This window comes from Pelecanus crispus, chromosome 1 (genome assembly GCF_030463565.1).
Source record: "Pelecanus crispus isolate bPelCri1 chromosome 1, bPelCri1.pri, whole genome shotgun sequence".
In the NCBI taxonomy this organism is placed as follows: Eukaryota; Metazoa; Chordata; class Aves; order Pelecaniformes; family Pelecanidae; genus Pelecanus; species Pelecanus crispus.
The window spans coordinates 225,070,330-225,093,776 of NC_134643.1; the positions used below are offsets into that span (position 1 = coordinate 225,070,330).

Sequence of the window (23,447 nt, forward strand, 5' to 3'; positions counted from 1 at the left end):
TCAGCATTAGCTTCAAAACATCTCCGTGTTTGTTCCTGCCCCTTCATGCCACAAAGTACCTTCCTCTGTTAAATGTCCACTACTGAAAAGATATCCTTTACTATTATCGTGAATTCATACACCCCAGTCTTCTAAAGACTTCCTTTCCATTGCTCACACCAGAACAGGCAGGTTTGTCAAAAAAAAAAAAAAAAAATACTGTGAAATATTTAAGCAGGATCTGAGCGCACTGCATGCTCTCAAAATTTCTCACTTATAGCACGTCCCTGAAAAATAATTACCGAAGTATTAATTCAAGATAAAAATTCTCAAATATGATTAATTTTTGCAACACTGCAGTCAGAATGATTACATGTTTGGACACAGCTGATAAAGTCCTAAGACTTGTACATCTTCATAATGCAGCTTCAGGGCTCTGATGATGTTCTTCTCAACGACACTCTCATCTCTGCAGATGTCCTCACTAAACTGCTTTTCACCAAAAAGAGTTCAAAATTCCTGAGCTGTGGATGTCGGCGGCATCTTTCCAGGCTAGTCCTCATTCTGCCTGGCCGGAAAGACTAACAGCTCCTACAAATCTCATACTGAGAAGGCAATCTGTTTACTTAGCACAGCTCTCCCAAGCATATGTTTCCTGAGCAAAGCCATAGATGGCAGCAAGTGACATTTTACAAATTCAACTTTTTTTGGGTTAGTAGCCTTATTCCGTTTCATTTATTTCAGTGCAGCATATGGAATTAGCTTTTTCTCACATTTCTTATGAGCAGAGAATGACACCACTCTCGCAGTTGGAAGGTTCAACTGCAAGAACACGCAAATAACAACAGGCTGAAATGTAGCTACGTCTACTTGAGATGCAGTAGGACCACATGCGGCATATGATTAATAGATTAGATCCTAAGATAGAACAGCAGCCCAGCCAGCAAACACAACTGTTATCAGAGCACAGTAATAAATATTCATAGCCAAATATAAGGGGAGGGAGAAAACAGCCCTCCATTTACAATTAAAAATGGACCTAAGCTTCTGAACTAATCAAACGAAGTAAACAGCACCATAATGAGTCTTAATCAAATCTTATCTGGTACAAATACTCTCTTGAGAGTTGTAGATATCCTAATGATGAGACAAAATGCATCCCCCTATAATTAAGTGGAAATAGGATTAATTGCTGTGGAGGCCCCAAGACCTTCCTTGAGCATAGACCTGAGCACAAATGGGAAATCTCCCATCATCACTGAGAAAAATTATGTCAGCCCTGGGACCAGCCATACTGCTTGGTGAGACTCACACCGGGCTATCAAAGCATCGGAGTCTTTAGTTTGATGGAGACAAAATAAGATGAGAGGAAGAATTCAAGTAACCCAGCCTCAGGGTCCAGGATGCAGGCTGAAAGAAGAATTATAGAAACCAAGGAAATAGCTTCAACTTTTCCCTGATTTCTGCAACACAGATCAGTGGAGACAGTAAATTTTTGGCTCCAATAGTTTAAAGATAAAGGGACGCAGGTAGTGGAGAAATGGAAAGCACTTTTAAGGCAAATCAGATCTATCCAACTGGCTGAACTAAAAGCCGTAAAACGCCCAGCAACCTTCCTTACTGTTGTCACAAAAATGAAAGCTTAAAATACGGAAGTTCTAGTTCAGTTACCTGAGTTGGTTGAGTAAGTGCAAAGGAGCTACAAGAATAATTTATTTTCTCAAATAACTGAATTTCAAAGGTGTTGACCTCCTTTACAGATGATCCTTGAAATGTGCCACCTTCAATTTAAACAAGCACCCTCTGCTCTCAGTGCTTGCCTATATCCAAGTCCAGCCTTGACGCAGCAGTAGTTAAATGCTGTTTTGACAAGGATGGAGTTCCTCTGGATCTACACTCCACGGTGCGGCATTAACCACAGTCAATTTGTAGCCAGTGCCAGAGGTATTATCAGACATATTCTAACATTTCCTTTAAAAACAAGTGAGCAAAACAAACAAAAAACCCTGAACAAAACAGAAACTTTCCCTTTTTAAGAAGAAAATATGGGTTCTGGTTATCAATTACAGTCATTTGTCATGTATCAGTTGTACAGGAGCACTCTGGTACAAGCCATATTTTTTGCAAACTTTAATCAAGGAGTCTGCTCCCTGAAGCATCACAAGGAAGAATACCTCCTATCGCAGGGAGAACAAGATCAAAAATAACCCACTGAGCTGTGAATGTGCCAATCTCAGGTTTTATGTTCAGGCACCGCATCCTGCAGAAGACAAAAACGTGGATTTCTTCAGTACGTCTTGGTTGTATGCATGGTTTTACTGTATTTCTTTGCTGTACCTTCAACTTGTGCCTGCTTCCACACCCAACATGCTTGCCAGAAAATACGTAAGTTATATGTACAGTACAGTTCCTCGGTTCCTCTCAGTTGCTGGATTTCAAAGGATTCAGGGTCTCTGAGGAAGAGGGCAATGAGATCATAGAGTCATAGAATCACAGAATCGTTTAGGTTGCAAAAGACCTTTAAGATCATCCAGTCCAACCATTAACCTAACATTATCAAGTCCACCACTAAACCAATTCAGGGTAAATGAATACACCTATGCACAATACACCCTGGAGAAACCACGTTACCAATACGTATCGTCTCTGAAAGGTTCTGACTCAGCTCACGTTGCATTAGACGGCACATGGAGACGGGTTTGTCTTCTGATAGTTAAGCAGGCTGGCACTAGAGCAATGTGTCGAGAATGTAAAGCTCCCCAGGGAGAAACACGCAAGTGGAAGTGTCTAGCGATGACCAAAACAGCTTTTTCAAAAGAAAAGCAAAATCTAATCCCAACGTGCTCGTGAAGTTACCTTCCCCTTCAGAAACGATGAAGAAAGAAGAGGAAGAGGGTAGATTTGCAAAAGAAGAAGCACCAAAGAGCAGGTCAAGAAGTCAAAACAGGAGAGAACAACAGGCACGCTACTCCAGAAAGAAAATAAAAATACACTGCGTTTCAAGAGAAAAACACAAAAAAAATCCAAAAGGAAGAAGGGAGAACCTCTCTGGAATGAGGACGGTACACACTATTTAACACACCATGAGAGGAGAGACCTACATGTGACCTACAAATAAGATTCAGCAAAATGTCCATGTCTTCAAAGTGCTAGCAGTACACACACACAATCATTCGGAAACAGTAACTCCTACACATGCTGCTCTATAGGTATTGCAGGTTGATGCAACCACTGACATCAGGAAATTCTCTCAAGGTTACAAAATTCACACCCTGCAAACCCTTGTCACCTTCTAGATGTACTATCCTCTAGCTGCTTTACTCAGTTAGAACAAATAAAAGCTTTCCACATCTGAGACTTGACCATGATGGCAAGAAACAACAGCACATGAAACAATACTTCTTGCAGTTGCAAGCAAAGTTGCCTTGATACCTTCCCAATAAAAGCTTATTTTTTTAACAAAATAAAATCTACATGTTATCATCAAACACGTTCAGACCCAGCACCAGAACATATTACTCTTCCAGTTACAATCAGAGCGGTATCCACAAAGTTTTGCAGATGGTAAGATTTAATGTGACGAGGTGATAATGAACTAACCAGTGTCAAAGGGCAAATTACTTTGGGCTGTTCACACAGGGTGCAACCATGTATGCTGTCAGGCAACCGTAAAATACCATGCCTTCGGTAACAGCAGTGAATGTAAAATCCAATAAACAGTACTTTGCGTGTTTTGGGGTCTTTTTTTTTTTCTGTTTTACTTTATAAATTACATACATCAAACTGACTTTCACAAAAAAAGAAAGGAAGCCTGTGTAATCTTTCTTTTTCCACTTTCCAAGTCCTCTTTTTCTGAATAGCGCAGAGGTGCTGAGAAATCTTTCTCCTTCCTAAGCCATGTCCTTCCAATAATTGACGGTTGACTCCTGCCAACTCTCCAGACACCCTTCTTTCCAACACGCTCTCCTGAGAAGGACCTCTGCGAAGCCCTGAGCTAAATCAGGTGTCTCTTTGCTTTGCTTTACTTACCAGTGGCGGCTCCTTGACCCAAACAGTGCAGTGGGACAGGGAAAGGGCAGTTCCACAGCTGCCCTACAGCCTAAATACATGACTGTAACTTTTTGCACAAATACCATTCTCCTACCCAACCATCAGTAATTTCAACTTCATCAGTTGCACTTAAATATGCAGGAATGCTGCAAATGTTTGGTTTTCACAAGGTGAAAAGAATTATAATTGCAGTACAAAAGAAAACATTTTTACTCAAAGCTTACACAGTTAATTCTTCAACGGATTGTATGTGTGCAAAAAATCTCTTGTCTAATTAATGGTCCTGAAATTACTTAATAGTGCCACTTAGAGGAGTGGCGACTAATAAGGGTTGAAGCTAAAAGAAAAGGCCATGCCAAGTAAAAGTGAAAAAGCTTACTGAATTCACTTAGTAGCTTCTTTTAAAAAAATTCTATACTATAAATAACTTATGTGGTAATATATAAAACACAAAGTGGTTTACACACCCACCATTCAAAAGCTCAGAGACAACTTCATGTCTTCGAACTACACAGTAGAAAACTTGTATCAAAAGAAAAGGAAGAAAATCAGTGAAAATCACACAGCCACTGAGTCTTCCTAGACTCAAGCACTTGGCATTTTCACCATTTTCTGTTGTAAAACGGAACACGTGTTAAATATTAGGAAGGTAAGGGGCATTTTCAGTTCGACACACGGGCTACCACTGGAAAACCATGGAAATACATTATTTGTCCATACTAAATGCTTTCTAGCAAATACTGTAAAACACATCTCTTGGAGAAAAATATTCATGCTCTCTACCCCTTTGGAGTACTGGTTGGTGTTTATAAGGATGCGCATGCGTCACTCTGCATTTGCTCCTCATTAGATCAGAGAACTGCATGCTATTTTTTTCCCCCCTTCACTGCTTTTATGAATCATCTTCCTGGCCGTGCACTTCTTCCCCAGTACGTTTCCCGATGGAGCTGTATCCATCCCTCTGCTTTTGGAAAAGACTTCTACAGCACACTACAGGGTTTATTCCTGATCTCACATCTCCTTTTTTTTAATATATATAAACCTTCCACTTCTTGGCACTTTCCTTCTATCCTCAGTTATATTCCATGGCTGTGGCCAAGGGAAGTGGCAATTTTGTCTCAAGCTCTTTTAGCGAAATCTCTCAGAAAAGTCAACCTTCTGCTGGGTAAAAATCCTCGTGTGCTCTCAAATTTCTTCTCTGCTGCATCTGCATAGACAGGAACTGGCGTGCTATCCCTGCCTTTGCGCTCTCTGTACCATTCGTGCAGGACCATGGCCTAATTTCTACTGCGGAGATCCTTCCTAGCCTAGTGCTACTATTGCAGCATGCACTTTTAAAATTCTAACTTTCCAGAATTTAACAAATAAAAAATACTCCTGTCAATTTTTCTCTCCACCACCTCCCCCAAGGAAACATCTTACCTCTTTGCTGACTTTCCACTCATTTATTGGGTTCTGTTAATTATGCATTCTTAAGACTTGCAATCACTTAAGTTCCAGACTGATGTCATTTGTACCTTTTGTAATTTTTTTGTGTGAGAACCTTCTCCTCTGCAACTTCTTATCTTGATTTTTCTTTCTGCTGCTGCTCTTATCTTTCATTCTCTTGCTCTCTGTCCTTGACATTGAAGTACTTTGGAATATAGTCTGTTTGAAATAGTTTACTCAAAATAAAAGGCTATTGCATTTTAAAACACCTTCTGTTAAAAGAGCATGTTCTGGATTTGTTTTAAAGAGAGGCTAACATTTATCACACCAGTAGGAGGAATAATTTTACTCTGTATTTTCTAACCTCTTGAACTGTAAATCACATTCCTAATTACATCAGGTATTCTGAATATCTAGCGGTATGAGAAGCACTTAACTGAAATAATTACGTTTGCTCTACAGTTTTAATTAAGCAACCCACTCAGCCGAAAACTAATAGATTAGTTCCTGTTGTTGCAATAGGTTTGGTGAATCACTGGCCATGAAAACAGTTAACTTTTACCAACCCAACACTGGCAGTCAAGTATGAAGCTAGTTTATCTTTTCATGAGTCTTTCTTAACCCAGAAGCGGTCTCATAAACCTCTGTAACCTTTTCAAAAGTACCTCAGAGTAAAAGCAGAAAGAGATACAAAGATTATTTCAAATGTTTTTCCCATCAACATTACAAATTAATATGTCTATCAAAAAATATGAGAACAGAAGGCACATGGGCGTGCAGCAGTTACTTCTAGAAGCCAAAAAGCATGAAGATAGAGATATGATTACCATCTTCTGGTATTAATTCCTTCAAGCAGAAGGAAACTAGTAAACTTGAGACTGTTTTTTCTCTATTTAAGACAAAGTCCCTAAATATAGAGATTTTTGACCCTTGCACAATAGCAGAAAACGCAGCAAGTTTAATCACTCTTCATCAGGAGTTTTTTTTTAATATTATTCTTCTAATCTTGAGTCTTTCATTAAGTTGATTCAGTGACTTGAGCAGCACGAAATCAAGGAAAAAAATCACATCGTAAAATTCCCTGCTTTTAGATGCTAAAAGCTTACATTTCCACAAACGAAATTAAATAGCTGGAACGTAAATTCTTCTGTGGTAAGAAGCTGAATATGCCAAAATAATTTCCTTTTTACCTCAGCCTTGCGAATATTCTCTCTTGCTTCATCTATTTTTTGCTCCAGTTCTGCTCGGGTTTGCTCAGACATCACAGGCCCATGGCATTCTAGCTCTTCAAGTGTCTGTCAGAAATAAGAAAATGTACCACAGATGTAGTAAAAGCTACCAAGCCATTTACATGATAAATATTTATGACAAGTCAGGGAAATTATTGTTTGATTACATGCTGGGTTGACCGACAAAAGTCCACTCTGGGAAAAAAGAGGATGACCAAGGCAAAACACCATTTAAAAGCACAGTATTTCACATGGAAATTCCACTTAGGGGAACGCTTCAACATCTTCATGAAAACGTGATATGTGGTATGAATCAACTCATCCATAAGTTGATATTTACATATTTAAAATAGATATGTTGCTCCACGTTTATGTCCGGTTGAAAAAGAGCATCTTAAACATGGAGTGAGAAGTTCCTAATGGTAGCCCTGCTGCAGGGGAAGCCAAGACAGGTTTGCTGCATTTGCAGGAACATTGTGTCCAAAGGGGAATTTGCTGACTCACAAACGACATATCAGAGTTTCTTAGTTTCATTTACATGTATGCTGACTGCACTGGTCCAAATTAAAAATAACAAAAGCATGTGACTGTACAAATCTTCACCAGTTATCTGCAAATCTGTGACCGGTTCAGTGACTATGTATTTTGTGTTATATAGGCTTCGGAGAAAAAGCAGAAGGAGCATCAGGTGCTAGGATGAGAATCCAGGATGCTCCCTCCTTCCTCTGAGGACAGTTTTTCCTGTCATATTTTGCTTACAGACTCTGTTAATACCTTCCGCCTGGTGCTCCAACTTCTGGGTTTTGCTATAGAGTGACCCAGGTTCAGCAGAAGACAGGTAAGATGGTGAACACCTACTCTGGTCTTGCTTCTTGCTTCATGCATTCCCCTGGGTAGTTTGAGGAATGGCTCAAATCTCTAAAGGCTAAAGGGGAACTAGAAGCCAAGTCCCCCATTTCCTAGGCTGAAGCTCACTGAATATTATGCAGTATTACAGATACTGTACAGACACATCCTCTTTAACTGACTTCAGTGTAGTCTAGGCTTGACCTAAGCATGGGAAACAGATGTTTTTAGGCAGAAGTTAGCACAAGAGGTTAGCTTCGGTCCCAACGCTCTCTCCAAACAAGAGCACAAGAACATTGCCGTAGACGTTTAAGGAACTCGGTGACCCAAGGCATGCATTTCTACTGGCTGACTTTATTCTCACTCCTAGGCAGTCTCAGCTGCATTCCAAAATACAGCTACCTGAAGCGCATTAGGACGTCCAAATACAGCCCTAGGTTCTATCTTGAGCCACACATGTAGAAATAAACTTATCAATACACGCTTAATTTTGTGTCTTCACATTAGACTGAAGTGCACGTTACTCATGGATTTTCCTAGTGTTGAAAAGACTTTTGAAATCCAAATACACTTTTTTCTACGGGTAATATATACATGATACAGTGGAGGTAAGAGGATCCCTGAAACTTTAGTTTGAACAGAAGGACGCTGTGTAGGATAGAAGTAGGTCTCTAAGTTATCTGCAGTACAGTAGAAGCTGTAACTTCAGATTTTTATGGGAATAACAAAACATATTGACGAACCAGAAAGTCTGAGGAGCTGCTAACCTGACAGTTTGAGTGCACCGTGCCAAGAAAGGATAAGATGAAAATGGCAGGTTGCCCGGAGAGACAACAGGACAAAAATAATTCCTGGGTGCTTGTAGCAGCTCCTCTTTCATGCAGTGGGGAAGCTGCAACAAATCAAATCTGTAAACGGAAGTTTTCCTAACCTACCCGTTGACTGTGGATGATGTTTTTGTGCTCACGGGCTACCCGGGTAGCCCATTTCCGAGCCTCCTTGTTGAGGCTGTGCTCCTCAGTCGTTCCAGTTTCCGATTCCAGTTGTCGACTCTGAAACAGAAAACAACAAGAGAACGAGTCATGACATAGACCTGGGGCAATCTGTAGATAGGATAATACTTAGTTATAGGGTAACTGTATATTACATTTATCAGCCTGGGATCTTGTTTTATACAAAACAAGAAAGATTCAACAAAAGCAGCTCTCTTCCTTATGAACTTTGTGATGGTACCATGTTGTGGAAAGCCAACTACGAAAGCAAATCAAAGTTCAAAAGAAGTCACAACTCACTATCTCAGGAAAATTAGCGGGAGACACTGAAATCCAGACACAGTTCTACTGCAATGAAAGACATTCATGATGAATAAAACTGAAATACTCTTTCACCCATACACTATATCAAAGAGGTGAAGAATAACTAGCCAAGGAAGTCACCTAATTTCTAAAATAAACATGCATTATAGGAAGCAAAGATGAAAGGTTAAGTGTGATCCAACTGGCCATTTAGGATCATTCTTTGTAATTTGTGGTCAAATCATAATGCCATCAAATATTTTACAACAGCACAACCATTTCTGTCAGAAAAAAAAAACCAACTGTCTGCAAAACAGTAACTCAAATTTCAAATCACATTTTTTGATATTGTTTCATCTTATGCCTGCTTTTATTGTGTCAGTAACTAAAAAGAATTATTTTTTCCCACTCAAGAAATGCCAACTAAAGCAAGACAAAGTAGTCCTCTGTCGTCTACAGATTGAACAGAACCCATTTGAAACAGACTTCCCAGCATTTAGTTACTGAAATCATTCTTGATCTTTCTATAATTTCCATTACTGCCACAGCAACTACTCTTGTGCATTTACATATATATCTCAGTGTTTAGGATGCAAATCAGTCTCTAGCTTTCCACTAAAGTAGGTTTCCTGATATTCCTTCTATATTTGTGGGTATCGAGTACACATTTACTGCACCTATACTGCGTAAGGATAAGTAACTTAATAATGATTAAGTGGGAGAGAGTCCAACAAAGGGCCACGAAGATGATGAAGAGGCTGGAGCATCTCTGCTATGAAGAAAGGCTGAGAGAGCTGGGACAGTTCAGCCTGAAGAAGAGAAGGCTCAGAGGGATCTTTTCAATGTGTATAAATATATGAAGGGAAGGTGCAAAGAGGATGGAGCCAGGCTCTTCTCAGGGGTGCCCAGTGACAGGACCAGAGGCACTGGACGTCCCCTCTGAACATCAGGAAACATTTTTTTCCCTGAGAGGATGACCGAGCACTGGCACAGGTTGCCCAGGGAGGTGGTGGAGTCTCCATCCTTGGAGATATTCAGAAGCCATCTGGGCATGGTCCTGGGCAACCAGCCCTGGGCCAGATGACCTCCAGAGGTCCCTTCCAGCCTCAACCAGTCTGTGATTCTATGATTTTTTTTTTCCTGAGCCAGTCTCATACTCTTCCCATCAGTAAAACTAGCTGTGACAAGATATTATGTTCACCCCGCCTTCCCGGGGTGTGCTCCTGCTGCCACAGAACAGATTCTTAAAACACACATTTCAGCGGTTTCTCCAATTTAAGTTAATCAATGCTCCGAAGGGGATCCTCAAGAACAACTCCTCTTCCTGGATGACTTGCTGACTCATGCACATCTCACTACTGTGAGAGTCACTGCAGTCCGCTGCCTCCCTGCATTCCTTTTTATCACAAGTCCTCTTTGGGCTGATATAATCTTGCACAACCTTTGAGATCAACTGAAAAAATCCCCTTCTGAATTTTCACTCAAGAAGAGAAGACTATGCTTAGTGCTGCTCAAAACAACTTGAGGCTGTGTAGCACATGTGAAAGAAATGACCGTTTCATGAACGGCAACTCTATGACAAAAGACAAGGGTTTTTCTCCATCGGGTGTGGTTTGAAACTAGAAGAGATCCCACAAGTATGCAAAAGTTGTTTGGGAAGGAGAAATTCAAGGTTGGCCAGCAGGAAAAAGAGAGCAGAAAGACAAGGAATTATTTTCAGGCTAGGTGAGAAGTCTCCAGCTGATGCAGAAGAAGAGATGGTGTTATCAGCTATTTCAGCGGGCAAAATGGTACAATTTGTGTCAAGGAAGGAAGACAATTTTAATACCAGCATTTGGTATAGACTGGAGTAAAATCAAGAGATCCTAGGAAGCAAACCAAAGTGATTCTGAAAGCAAGATTTTTATGCCTTTAGATTACACTGCCCTCATGGGAGAGGCAATAACACTAACTTATGCTAACATCCTATCAGAGGATTTAATTGAAAATGAGGCAAAAATGGGTTCAGCTTGTCATTTCATTCAGCTAAGCTCCTTTTCATCAAAGTTGAATCTGGCCTTTATTCTTCTTCATCTTCTTATTACAAGAGAGCTGGGGTTAGCGGATTCAAGGGGTTGTGAAGGAGATGATTTCCAACAGTAGAGGCAAGCGAGGGAAAGGAAGACAACCCCTACACATACACACACACTCCCACCTCAGGGCTCTGAAATACATCTAATGCTTCAAGGGACTTCTGGGCCACTTTCTGCCTCTATTTCAAGAAGCTGTAACTCAGCCAAGAAGCTTGCAGTGCTTCAACTTGTCCCTACAGAATGCCTTAAGGCACACATTAATAGACATCAAAAGAAGGGCGGAGGGGAGGTAGCATCCCTGTGTTGCTCACAGTGACCCAAAAAAACCCCCAAGAGGCTTTTACAATCCAGCGTAAGATGTCAAGATATTTTAGCTCAAAGACAGAAACAAACATTTCCATGAAGTTCACCCACTGGAGTGGGACGGAGCCACAAAGCCTGTGTTAATGGTATTTTCAAAGTAAAAGGAATTATCAGATGAGGTGTAGAGCAGCTCAGCAAAGGAGGAGGTAAGTTCTAAGCACGTGGTTAGCTCTGGCATCAACAGGTAGGAAGGCAAAGCTGCCTACCAAGCACAGAACAGACACGTGCAGCTCTCTTCACACATCCCCTCAGTTTAAATATTAAGTTGGCTTTTGCCTGCTTTTATTGAGGTGGCTTTATACGGTCTTGTTTCTTCATTACTGTTTGACCTCTTCAGTTACTTTCATTAAGCTACTCCACTACGTCACCGCAAAACGTAAAGAGGACAAACACATGGATTTATTTAGGCACATCCAATCCTTAAGATAACATTCGACCTCAGTTTTTTCCTGGCTTACTGGAGTAAGCATTTTTGTACAGCTTCTTCCACAGCTTCCAGCTGAGTCTTAACAGCTGCAAATCTGAGCAGAATCGTTTGACATTGCCTCTCCCCTATAAAACAGCTCATAACGAATTTTTAATGTTCCCTTTGGTCTTGCTCCTACTCAGCATCTCATTTTCATTAAGAAAGAAGACAGACTTCTTTGCAGTTGCTTGATAACCTTCTGCATTATCCCAAGTGTGTTTTTGGTTTTTAATCTATTTATCAAAAGCACTTGACCAGAAAAATGAATGCAAACTTTGTGGCTACTCCTAAGGGCATACTAAAAAAGAAATGAATTGTTATTGGATCAGAGTGGTTATATTAGTTATTCATAAAGCAGTATTGTATCCAAGCAGACCTCACCCTTGCTTAAAGGTCTAAAAATAAAGAATATAAAAATGGGGTAGTAAAAAGAGTTGGGGAGAAACCTAGAGCTGTGGTCTGTGCGGATACCAAAAACACAGGCAAAAGCAGGAGGCAAGATGCAGAGGCAAAATTTAGCCTCCTGGGGAAGAAGGTGAATACTAAACTGCACAAGACCAAGGAGAGTGGTGGAAATACACAGTCGGAATACTTGGCCGAGAAGACAGTGCAAGGAGAAAGGTTTCAAACCCATCAGGACCTGGAATGCTTCCTGAATAAAGGGAGCCGGTATCACAGGGAGGGACTTCACCTGACTTATAAAAGACCAAAGCTGCTGGCACTTAAGAAGGCTGTGAAGGAACTCATAAGCAGAGGAGCAGCAGCAAGCTGACTGGCATGGAAGAATATATGCTTCAGGAGGACTTCAACAATGACTTGAGAAGTCTGTATCCTCAGGTAAAGACAGGCTAGAGGGGTATAGCAAATAAGAAATAAAAAGCCCACTGCCATTTAAATAGGTCTGAAGAAAGGAGCTAAACCAGAGATCTATCTGCTACAGACATAAAAATGAAATGTGGAGGGAAGAAGGTGGGGGAACTGAAGTGTCTGGTCCTAACCCAATTTACTAAATTAAGCTCTTGCTTAAGCATTTTCAGGACTGGAATTTGGTGGTGGCAAGACGTCCAATGACTCAATTTAACCTCTTCCAAAAAAGAGGGAAACCAAAACCACTTACCATGGCCAAGGAATGAAGGAAGAGCCAAAAAACCTGAGCTAAACATAGACGGACGTTCTGCTGTTCTCTCAGGGTTTGGATTACAGTGAAAGCAGTGTTTAGTGCTAAAAATTCAATCAGTAAACCAACAGAAAGTACTAGATGACTCCAACCAGCTCAAGAGCTTAAAGGCTAGCAACGCTGTTTCTTAAATTAACAAATGCATTTAGTGTGTAGACACATGTCACTTCTCCATTTTTGTCTGAAATGTTTTTGCAGGTGCAGAACTGCATTATGACAGCGACAAACACACAGCTTGCATTCTCTTATTTATGCAGTTATATCTGGATGCAGATGGCACGTGTACAGTTTAAGAGCAGAAAAGAAGTTGGCTCTCAAGCCTAAAAGCTCCTTTTGTAGCGGAGGACTAAACAAGTTCGCTTCAACAAAGAAAAAAAGTAGTCAACATTTACTGCATGCAGATCACCAACACAAAACACATCTAAAAATCATAGCTAGTTCTTTTAAAGAGGTGAAAATAAGAGGTTACCATGCCAATGTTGAAAAGCAAGCTCAACCTTACGATCAACACTTGTGGGGAGGTGGAAGGGATATGCATGACATTTTTCACACAACTGATAGCTGAACACAGCAGTTATGAGAAAATCGTGAGTCAAGTTTGGTGCTCAGTTTAGTCTATTATTGTAGAACTAATTTAATTTTAGTTTAGCCAAGAGCGAGCTAAACTTACATTTCAGTAAATTTTCAGCGTTATAAACAGGATACCCCCCGTCTTTAAAAATAAAGATTATTCACATACAGGGTTTTTTTTCCACTCAGAAGCATAAAAAAGGACCGACATCCACTATTAATAGGTTACATAAACCTCGGTACATATGGTATGATAAAGCATAAAACAAACCAACTGACTACTGTTGCTTTATATAACCACGATCTGCTTTTTAATCTAATAAATGAACATCTCTTCTTGCATTGGTGAGTGCTGGTGGGTGCAGAAGGATAAGGAACATCCTATCAGGCAGGGAGTAAAAAAAATAATTACGTTTAAACTCATCACAAGAAAGATGGTCCTGGGATATCTGAAAAGAGAAAGGGGATCCTGGGATTTTTTGACATCATCTGGGCTGAAAAATAGTCCTACCATGATCACATGTTTTTTTACTAAAGAAATTTTCTATAGCAAAATATTCAAATCCCAACAAATATTGAAGCTGTTGTCTGACATCTGGTGTAACTGAAACTCTCCTTCCTAAAAGGACCCAGGAAAAGAACAGTTGTACAGCCATATGAATAAAATAATTTATCCAGTTGGGTTTTAGGGGGTTGTTTATTTCTAAATTCTGGTTCAATCATTATTTTGGGGGGTCACAACTAAGCTACAAATGACCGTTAGCTTGAAATCTCCTCTGAAACATGCTATGCACTCCGATTGTTGCAGCAGCTGATGCCAAACATGTTAGGATAGGGTTACTATAAAGGTTGTAGCTCTGTTTTTTCCCATCTCTGTTTTTTGGGGCTGGGTTGGGTTTTTTTTTTTGTAAAGACTAGAGTCTTAGAAGTACTGTTTTTTGTTAGATGTCAGCGGTTAATACAGCGTTGTTGTTCCTAGCACCTGATGGTTTTGTATTAAGCACTTTTGTTATAGAGCAGAGATTAAAAGCCAGGAATCTTTTCTAATTTTAATCTTATTTATTTTTAAAAGTTTTTAATCTTCTCACTGAAATTAATTTTGAAATTAGAGTGCAGTCTGTTTCCATTAGTGTACTTCCATTCTCACCCTCGTAATTATTCTTATTCACCTCAGCTATCACAGCAGCTGCATTCACATCCAACTTTTCCAAAAATCTACGGTGTATTCTTTTATAACTAGAAAAACAAAAAAATTGCTCTCATTAGGTAAGCAAAGGAAAAAAAAGAGTACCTTTTGAATCAAGTCTGACACAGAGCAAATAATTTCATAGATATTTTCAATGCAATATAAACAAAGATCTATTTGTTAAGTGGCCACTTTTTTCAAGTATTACTTCTGGTCTCTGGTCTCACTGTTAGGAATTATTCAGAGCTTTGCTTAAACAGTGTTTCCTGACTGTAAAAAAAGAATGTTAACAGCAAGCTCTCCAAATGAAAATAAAATCAATTAGGTCATGAGCCAATTTCAGCTCATTATACTTAAAAGTAATCAGAAACAATGTTAAAATTCAACCCAAGGTAAGAGCCAGTAACCCTAGGGTGTGGACTTTCCCTTTTCTTCAAATTAAACTTTCAATATCAACCTCAAATATGAATATAATGTCTCAGACCTTATTTTAAACATGACTGAGGTGGGGGGAATTAAGTAAAATCGGTTTTAGTCACATCGGCCACACACAAGACATGTCAACTTACAGCTTTGCTGGGCTCCCACTTGCATCTGCGGAACATTTCCTTGCCTGAATGGCTGTATTTCTCCTCAGCAATAATTCCTAATACTTTATACTTTGATAAAATTCAATTGTAGCTTTTTTTGGTGTATTTAGCTTCAAAAAAGTTACAGTTAAAAACAATGACTTTACTCAGTTCTGGTATGAAAGCACAGACTGCTCTAAATACAGAAAGAATAAATTCTCTGGACTTGTTAGTTTGGGCTTACTTACATGAGGGCTTATTTCTTACTAGCAGTTTATATGTAACGAACTTTTTTGTATTTGCATATTTAGATCAAACATCAAATATTTATATTCCGTAATTACAAAAATAGAATATAACTATTTAGAAAACGAAGGAATTTTAGAATACTTAAACATATTTAATACTAAATAAGTTTTAAAGGTATTTTTGATATTTAAATAAATTCAACAGTAAATGCTGAAATGTGTAAATACCTCTGCCTCTTTATGCACGCACACAAACCTGCTGAAAGTAGTCTGACAAGCAGAGCCCTTGCCTGAGCCCTCATTCCCATTTTATTCCCATTTCTATCGACTTTCAGCCCCCTGAGCACTTGCAGAGCTGAGAAAACATGCCTTGCCACAAGCAAGATGTCCTTTTGTAAGTATAACTTATACAACTTATATTATATAGCTTAATATAAGCTGCTCAGATATTCTTCTGCGTATGATAGTGAACTGAAATTCACCCTTATTCTCAGAATCGATCCATAAAACTTGTACGTCCAAGTACCGCGGGGTGAGACTCCAAAACTTTCCGCCGATCTTACTGCGACGTTGCTTTGCAGCAAATTACACTGAGAAAAATAGATTTTTTTCATGTCGATAAGCTGTCACACAAATAAGATTTGGCTACATTTTTTTACTTGTGTGCTCAAAGAAAATGATAGCGTCAGTAACGTACAGGGGAAACTATAGTCACAGGCAACACGTAGATAAAAAACAGGAAAAAGACCTCGAAAGTTTAGTGTCAGCTTTTTGTTGCCATTATCCTCCCGCACTACGGACACGCTTTTTGCCGTCTGGCTCGTTTTCTCACGTGATAACACGCGGTTCAAGGAAAAAGAAGCTTTTTCAAACAGGAAACAGAGAAAAGCTGGCTAATTTCCTTTACATTTTGCCCTCTTCTTATGGCTAGGGCTTATCTGTGAAGCATGGGGACAGTATGTTTTCAACGCAACAGATTTCTGCGGACTTCATAAATATCACTTGCCTCGGGGGAGGATGTTTGATGATTAAACTGTCACTACACTGAATATAGCAGCAGCCTCCGTGGAAGGTCAGCGTGTGCCGACTGGTTTGTCTTGTGAGGCTAAAAGGATTTCAAAAGACCCTTTTCTTTTTTCCACCTTGCTGTTCGTAAAGGCTCAATCCAGTTTGTGAATTCGTTTGTGGAAAGGATTAAAGCTGGTTGGGAATTTATCAAGGATTTCTCACTGAATACTTTTAAAACAAATGCTTTCTTTAAAGGAAATTTTTACAATAATGAATTTACGTCAGTCAAAATTAACCGAGACACTGAAACAAGCTAAGTAATTTAGTAACATGAACAAATGTGTAAAGTTAAGCTCAAAACAATTTTTTTAGATAATGGAAAATAGCTGATGTAAAATATTTTGTATCCGGCTTCTCTTTGTGGACATTCAAGAGTCTGCATTTCAGCCAGTGTTAGTGTGACACTGGGGAAACAAAAATCCTGAAAATGGATGGAAAACCATTTCATTTGGGACATGGTTTAGTCTAGTCTGCCCTTAATTGGTTTAGTGTGGACTTGGCAGTGTTAGGTTAATGGTTGGACTGGATGGTCTTAAAGGTCTTTTCCAACCTAAACGATTCGATGATTCTGTGATTCTATACCTACCTCTCCTAGGAACAGCCTCTTTTGGAGGCTCTGACTGTGCACGTTGAGAGTATTTTCAAAGAAAATTGAGCTGGGGATTTTGTACCTGACACCAGGATTGCATGGCAATCCGTTCTATGTCATTCTTTGGCAACAGCTCTCCCCACATAAAACAAAATTTTGGGATGGACCATGTGAAAGTAGATTTTAAAAAAGCATTCAGAGCTTTTCCTATAGCTGAGTTCCACGTCCCCGTTGTTTATAACGTTCTTCTTCCCTACAATGTTCACAATTTCATTCCAGCAATACTTAAATGCTCCAAACTTTGACCCCAGTCACAGCGTATCAGGTATTTAGTCTGAAGAGAGGCCGTAATTTGTTCTTGGGAAAGGTTAATATTAAACGTTTGATTAGATATATTAATCATTCTACTTGTATTTGTTTCAGTGTTAGTCTTTGGTGTGAAAATTATCAGGCATAACCCACAAAAACTAAAAGCCAATGGATAATCTCTGCAGATCATCTACAAAGAGAGTATGTGGCAAAAGAATGCTTGACAATTGTTTCGTCAATTAGATGTTGCTCGATTAACTAGAAAACATACAACTTCTGACAAATTCAAAAGCCTGAGCAAAAGCCCTCATTCTCTCATCGTAATTTATTAAAAATGGTGAACGTGCAACCTGCAATTGTCCAGGTAGGATCCCATTAGCTGAGCGTTCTGTGGGTCATAAAGAAGCCTGCATAATTCATTTATTTTTGTGAAAACTGGTTACAGCATAAGCAGCTAGAAGCTGAAAAAATGCACTGCAATGAAGAAATGCAGTAATTCTACAGCCCAAGCGGGTTAGCCAAGTAAAGAAGTCACCGCATCTGAGGTACCGAGACAGCTTTAGACATGAGCGACCCATTCACCGCCTTCTAAAAAGCTCCTGAAGTTAAGCTACAAGCAGTGCACGTGTACGCTGTCAGACCACACAAGTGCCATGTCAAAGAATCATGTAATTTTTAATGTTGAAGAGTTTAATAAGAGTGAATTACAGTTCTGTTTTACATGGGGATAGCCCTCTGGAAAAAGAACAAAATTAAATTAGTAATGGGACTGCACTTCATCAGTGCATACTAATAGCCTCCAGTTGTTATACAAGCTTCCCCATTCACATTAGAGAAGTAACCAATTATACACAGCACTATCTCGAGCTGTGAAATTTTAATTCATGCCCCCAAAAGATTAGAATATCTATTACAAATGTTGTGCAAGTGCAAAAGAGAAGCGTGAAGCTGATCCCCACGAATAACACAGTTAAAATTGCTTTTTCTTTCTTTTAACTTAAATCTCATTGTGGAAAAAGCTTTTTTTTTTTTTTTTTTACCATTTTATTATATATATATATTATGCATTCTGTTGCCACCTCTGGACGAGTGTAAATTCAGCATCCCCGAGCCACGTGCATACCGGTAACGACACAAACGCCAAAGGCTGAGCACAAATACTACCATATACCTCTGCTATAGTCATTCTCATAGCACTGACAGGTGAGGGCTCAATATCCACCAGCTGAACTGCATTAAAACTCTAGACGCAGAGATTGCACAAGGATGAAAACACACAGCAGCAAAGGTTAGAAAAGCAGGGCAAAGACAGTTAGAAAGATTCTGCTCACTGTATTAAGAACAACCTAAAACTTCATGTAAATAACTGACTCTGCACGAAGGAGCTGGAACTAAAATCAGAATCACAGTCTGTTAAAATGGAAAGACAAAGGAAACGGTGTTACAGATGTTAGTGCATCTAGAAAAAAACACTCTTACATATCCCTTACCAGGGTTCTTGAATTTAATCACCCAAACTGGAGATCAAGACATTTCTGTCCAAGCCAGTTTACAAATGAGTTCAAGTAATAAAAAGCTGCACAAGGTTAACTTTTTTAAAGATCTAGACTTATTTTGAACTGTTATTTCTTAAAATATCGTTAGCAATGTCAGTGGGACATCAACAATCCATTGGTTTTAAAGTGCTGTTTGGAAATGTATTTACGTACTATGATTTACTGCATTTTAATGTCATTAATGATTACTTTGGAAGCAACATATACACCAAAATAATATTTATTGAGATTATTTTGGAATGCAATGTTTGAACAGTATTCTTTCTAAATCAATCACTTCTTATATGTATGTGTTAGTATTCACTGAGTAATTTAGAGGTGTATGGATGCTTTATTTGGCATAGCATCGCACATGTTGTAACCCAGTATTAGTGAATGTGCTAAGAACCTCACCAGCATGACAAAAAGCGAACAAAACGTAGTAAGAATTACGCTGAAAGCAGAGAAACACAGGACTACTCGTCACAAACTGGAAGCAAAAAAGATTCTGCTCTTCTGTGGATGACGTTGAGCCTGTTTGATGCTTTTGTTACGATTACCCACCTACTGCAAGGAGAGACGGTGGAATCAGGCCACTTTCCCTTTCTTTTCCAAAAATATAGCACGAGGTTAAACCAGACTGGGATACCGGTGAGCACTATTCTCTCACCCGTTTCTAACAACATTCTTACAACTAGAGCGAGGACAAATAAATGAATGAATTCAGCAGGGTTCTTACAGTGTCACTGTCACTTGGTTGGAACTGGAAAGGCTGCGGTTTGTGAAACACAGAGTTCTCCTGTAAAAACAGCTGTAGATTGTAATCCCGCACCACCTGAGAAAATAACAAATGCCATTTAGATCCGGTATTTTGTAAACTTAAAAGCAGGCTACAGTAACATTAGTACATTATTTCAAACAGAGACAGAACCTTGAATGTGACAAAAGGAAATAAAGGACCTGATCCTGGGCGGTACTACCCAGTTATTCAGAGGCGACCGGTAGGACACACACTGGACAGCAAATAATAAAAAATATCTGCCATTAACCCACAAAAAATCCCACACAGGCAGAATGAGGAAAAAAATAAGCCAGCTATCGAGTATACAGTGTGTGCTATCACTACCATAAATATTTTTCTCTCCTCTTGTGGATAATTTCTTGTACACAGTTCGTTCTTAAGCTGAAATGTCTCATTTTTACACAAATTGTTGGTTGCAGGAGCTGAAAAGACTATTTGGAATCATGTATACAAAATCAGTTGCAAAATTCATCTCTTTATATTAAATTGCTTTCAGAGAAAACTCTCATAGCTTGCATTTTGCTAAACCCAAACTCCTTCAGCTACTAAATTTGTTTAATGATACATTTCAGATAGCATGACATGTATCCCTAAACAAATCTCTTATGTCACAATTTACACATATTTATGAAGAAAACCTCAGTGATTGCAATATGAAAAAATAGTATCACTGGTTGAAGAACTCTAGAGAGTATTCACTGCTTCAATTGATGAAAATGCATAAATAACAGCATGAAATTATAAAAATCTACTACCAAACCGAGGGTTTAACTGTACAGAAGTGTATAATAAAGACGGTATTTATCCAGAAATAGCAGCAGCATTGTATATGACCGAGAATTCTGATTACGCTGTATGTACAATGGTAAATACATGTTCTCTAATGCCTCAAAATGTTGTTGCTTGTGTTACCAAAATACTGAACTGCAGAAAAATTAATCTTCAGTTAAAGAAAGTAAATAGTCCTCCAGGGCCAATAATGCGCTCATTTAAAACAGTAAAGTACATAATTACTGCACCAATTTGAGCAGTTGAAGGTAAACACATTCGAATGCGTAGAAAACATACAGAAGGGAGTCTGGATTAGGAATTCCCCTAAATAGGGATTTGGAAAATACTAACGGAGGAATCAGCCGCAGCTTCAGGTGATGCTCGGCACTGACCGTGGCATCGAGATCATTTACGTTGACCAGCTCCAGTCTTCACACAGTCCTTTAGATACATGCCAACGCCGAGCGTAGCACACAGCTGTGCCACGTCAAAGAAATGAAACGATTTTAAACCAACTTCAATGAGAAACAAAACCACAAAGTGTAGTTACTGAGGACGTGAAAACCTATACGGTTATTTTAATGCAATAAGCTTTCACTGTAGACCTCTAACTCAAAAGCAACTCAGTTCTTCAAAGCAGAAAAACCACCTTTACGACAGCACTCGTAAGAAATCTTCCCTCAAAGCAACAATACTTAGTTATAAATGAGAATAACTGTTATCCTGACGTGAGACTTGGGAGAGTGTGCAGAAGCCCAGCAAATTAATACCTCGGAGCATTCTGCACGATGTATTTGACAATTGTTAAAAAGAAAATAAAAAGACTCCTAAGCAACACAGCATTCTCAGGATTAAGCAGCAGTTTTTCCAAATAGATTTCCTGTTATTCAGAAATCAAGTCAACGTTCTCACGCAGTTTCTTTATGAAGTCAATGTCAATTGACATGTTAAAACAGACTTGAAATCAAATGTTAAATATATACCATATGCAGAAAGAAGGCATAGTCAGAGACGTGCATAAATGAAATTATTTGCCCTAGGTTGGTGAAGCTTCTTACCAGAAACACCACAGAAACGTTATTCAAAACAGCAAACAGAATTTCAGAAAATGTTCCAAAGAAAATCAGATTTTTTTTCCAAAAAAGAACTGCAAGAAGTGCAAGTCTTGAATAAGACTGTTCAAGTGAAAAGGAACCTAAACTGCATTTTCATACGCTCAGTGCCAGAGGGCCATATCTCCTGGACGTGCCAGAGGAATGACGTGGGTCACCCCAACCTAGCAGTAATAAAACCTCCAAAGCTGCGGCAAACCATGCTACGATAAACTGTGAAAAACCTTCATTTCATACAAAACCCTTGGGTTTGAGGTGTTTCCCCTCAATCTGCACTAGCGTTAGGGGACCGGCAATCTCCGGAGCAGCTGACTACAGCACAGCCCTTCCGAAGCAGCCGCCTCTGGCTCGCCCACACTCAAGAGGTAAGCAGGCGCTTCTGGGAAGGAACTTGTCTCATTCTAAAGCAAATATAATTTAATTCCATCCTGTAAACAGAAATATACTTCAGATGGAAAAAACGAAAGCATGTCGGCGGATGATCTAAAGTGTCTTTTCTAAACACAGCTTGGCAAGCTTGTGATCTTGTTCTTAAAACTAACAAAGAACAGGTGAAGTATTAAAAAAACACAATAAATATTTAAATCTTCGCTTTGATAGCAAGCTGGTTTTTATTCCGAATTACTAAAGTGCTAACAAATTTGTTAAAAGTTGAACACTCAAGCTACTTTTGAAACACATCCATAGCTTTTGACATTTGCTTTAGTGGTGGCCTTGGTAGCGTTAGGTTACTGGTTGGACTGGATGATCTCAAATATCTTTTCCAACCTAAACGATTCGACGATTCTATGCCATAGTTTCTACTCCAGATTCACCTCTCTTTTTTGAGCCGATTCCTGCAACGTGGACCTAAGGAAATGCTTCAAGTTCAAAAGAAAGGATGCGCAAAACCACGTCCGCGGAATAAGCCACGGATTAATGTGTTTAGTATTTCAGAGCGAGACACACGCTTTCAGTAGTAACGTAAAATACAAATTTTTCTTCTCTGCATTCTTGAACTGCAAGAAAATTGGTGCCGCTGAGCCATAAACCAGTTGTAAAAATCCTGTTCAGACCTGACAGCTGTATTTACATTTTTGTCCGTTCTCCAGGCATTGTACTAACTTAGTAAAGCAGAAACAGAACTATTTTCCTCAAACATACAGCATGACGTTACTGTATAAAATAAGCCAGACCTGCAGGCTTCTGGCCACACCAAGGCTTGCTAACGCAAGCTATCACCAGCTCAGCGCACACGAATACACGACGAAGGTATTCCTACGCAAAGGAGCTGTTTGGAAATGACAATTTAGTGAGATGGAAGTCCCAGACAGGCAACAGTCCAAATATTCTGATCCCAAAGCACGGAATACAATATTAAGAAATTAATTATGACTATGTAGACATTATCTGTAAGCGTATTTAGTTAAAAGATTCCAAACCAGCATTTTGGGGGAAGATACTTGAAGCCAACCTGAATGATACAGACCAAGATAAATTACTGAAAGTCCTTATCATTGAAACAGAAGATAAAATGGTATTTTCACTATCTTTACAGTCGCTGCCAAGTAAATGCAAAGACAACCAATTTTTCAAAGCCAATTTTTAATCCACTGACTTTGTACCTAATAAGGCGCGAGTTAGCACTCTTGCAGGTGAATAAGGAACACGTTAAATACGTTGTTTCTGCTAAGCCCCCGCATAAATGAGCTCTGTTTCTGTGCGGGCGGTTAAGGTACATGTATAAAGGAATATTATGACTGCACCGAAGCAGCTCGTTTGAGCTCAGTGGCAATTATAATTT

At 39.2% G+C, this 23,447-nt stretch overlaps 1 protein-coding gene across 1 annotated transcript in view; it reads right to left on the reverse strand.

Annotated features, from left to right (window-relative positions):
- FCHSD2 (FCH and double SH3 domains 2) overlaps positions 1-23,447 on the reverse strand; it is a 174,926-nt gene that overhangs the window by 18,558 nt on the left and 132,921 nt on the right. The window contains exons 10-12 of the mRNA XM_075722744.1: positions 19,719-19,814; positions 8,468-8,584; positions 6,648-6,752 (exon numbers count right to left, since the gene is read on the reverse strand). Coding sequence (XP_075578859.1) covers positions 6,648-6,752; positions 8,468-8,584; positions 19,719-19,814 — 318 coding nt within the window. The remainder of the gene's footprint in view (positions 1-6,647; positions 6,753-8,467; positions 8,585-19,718; positions 19,815-23,447) is intronic.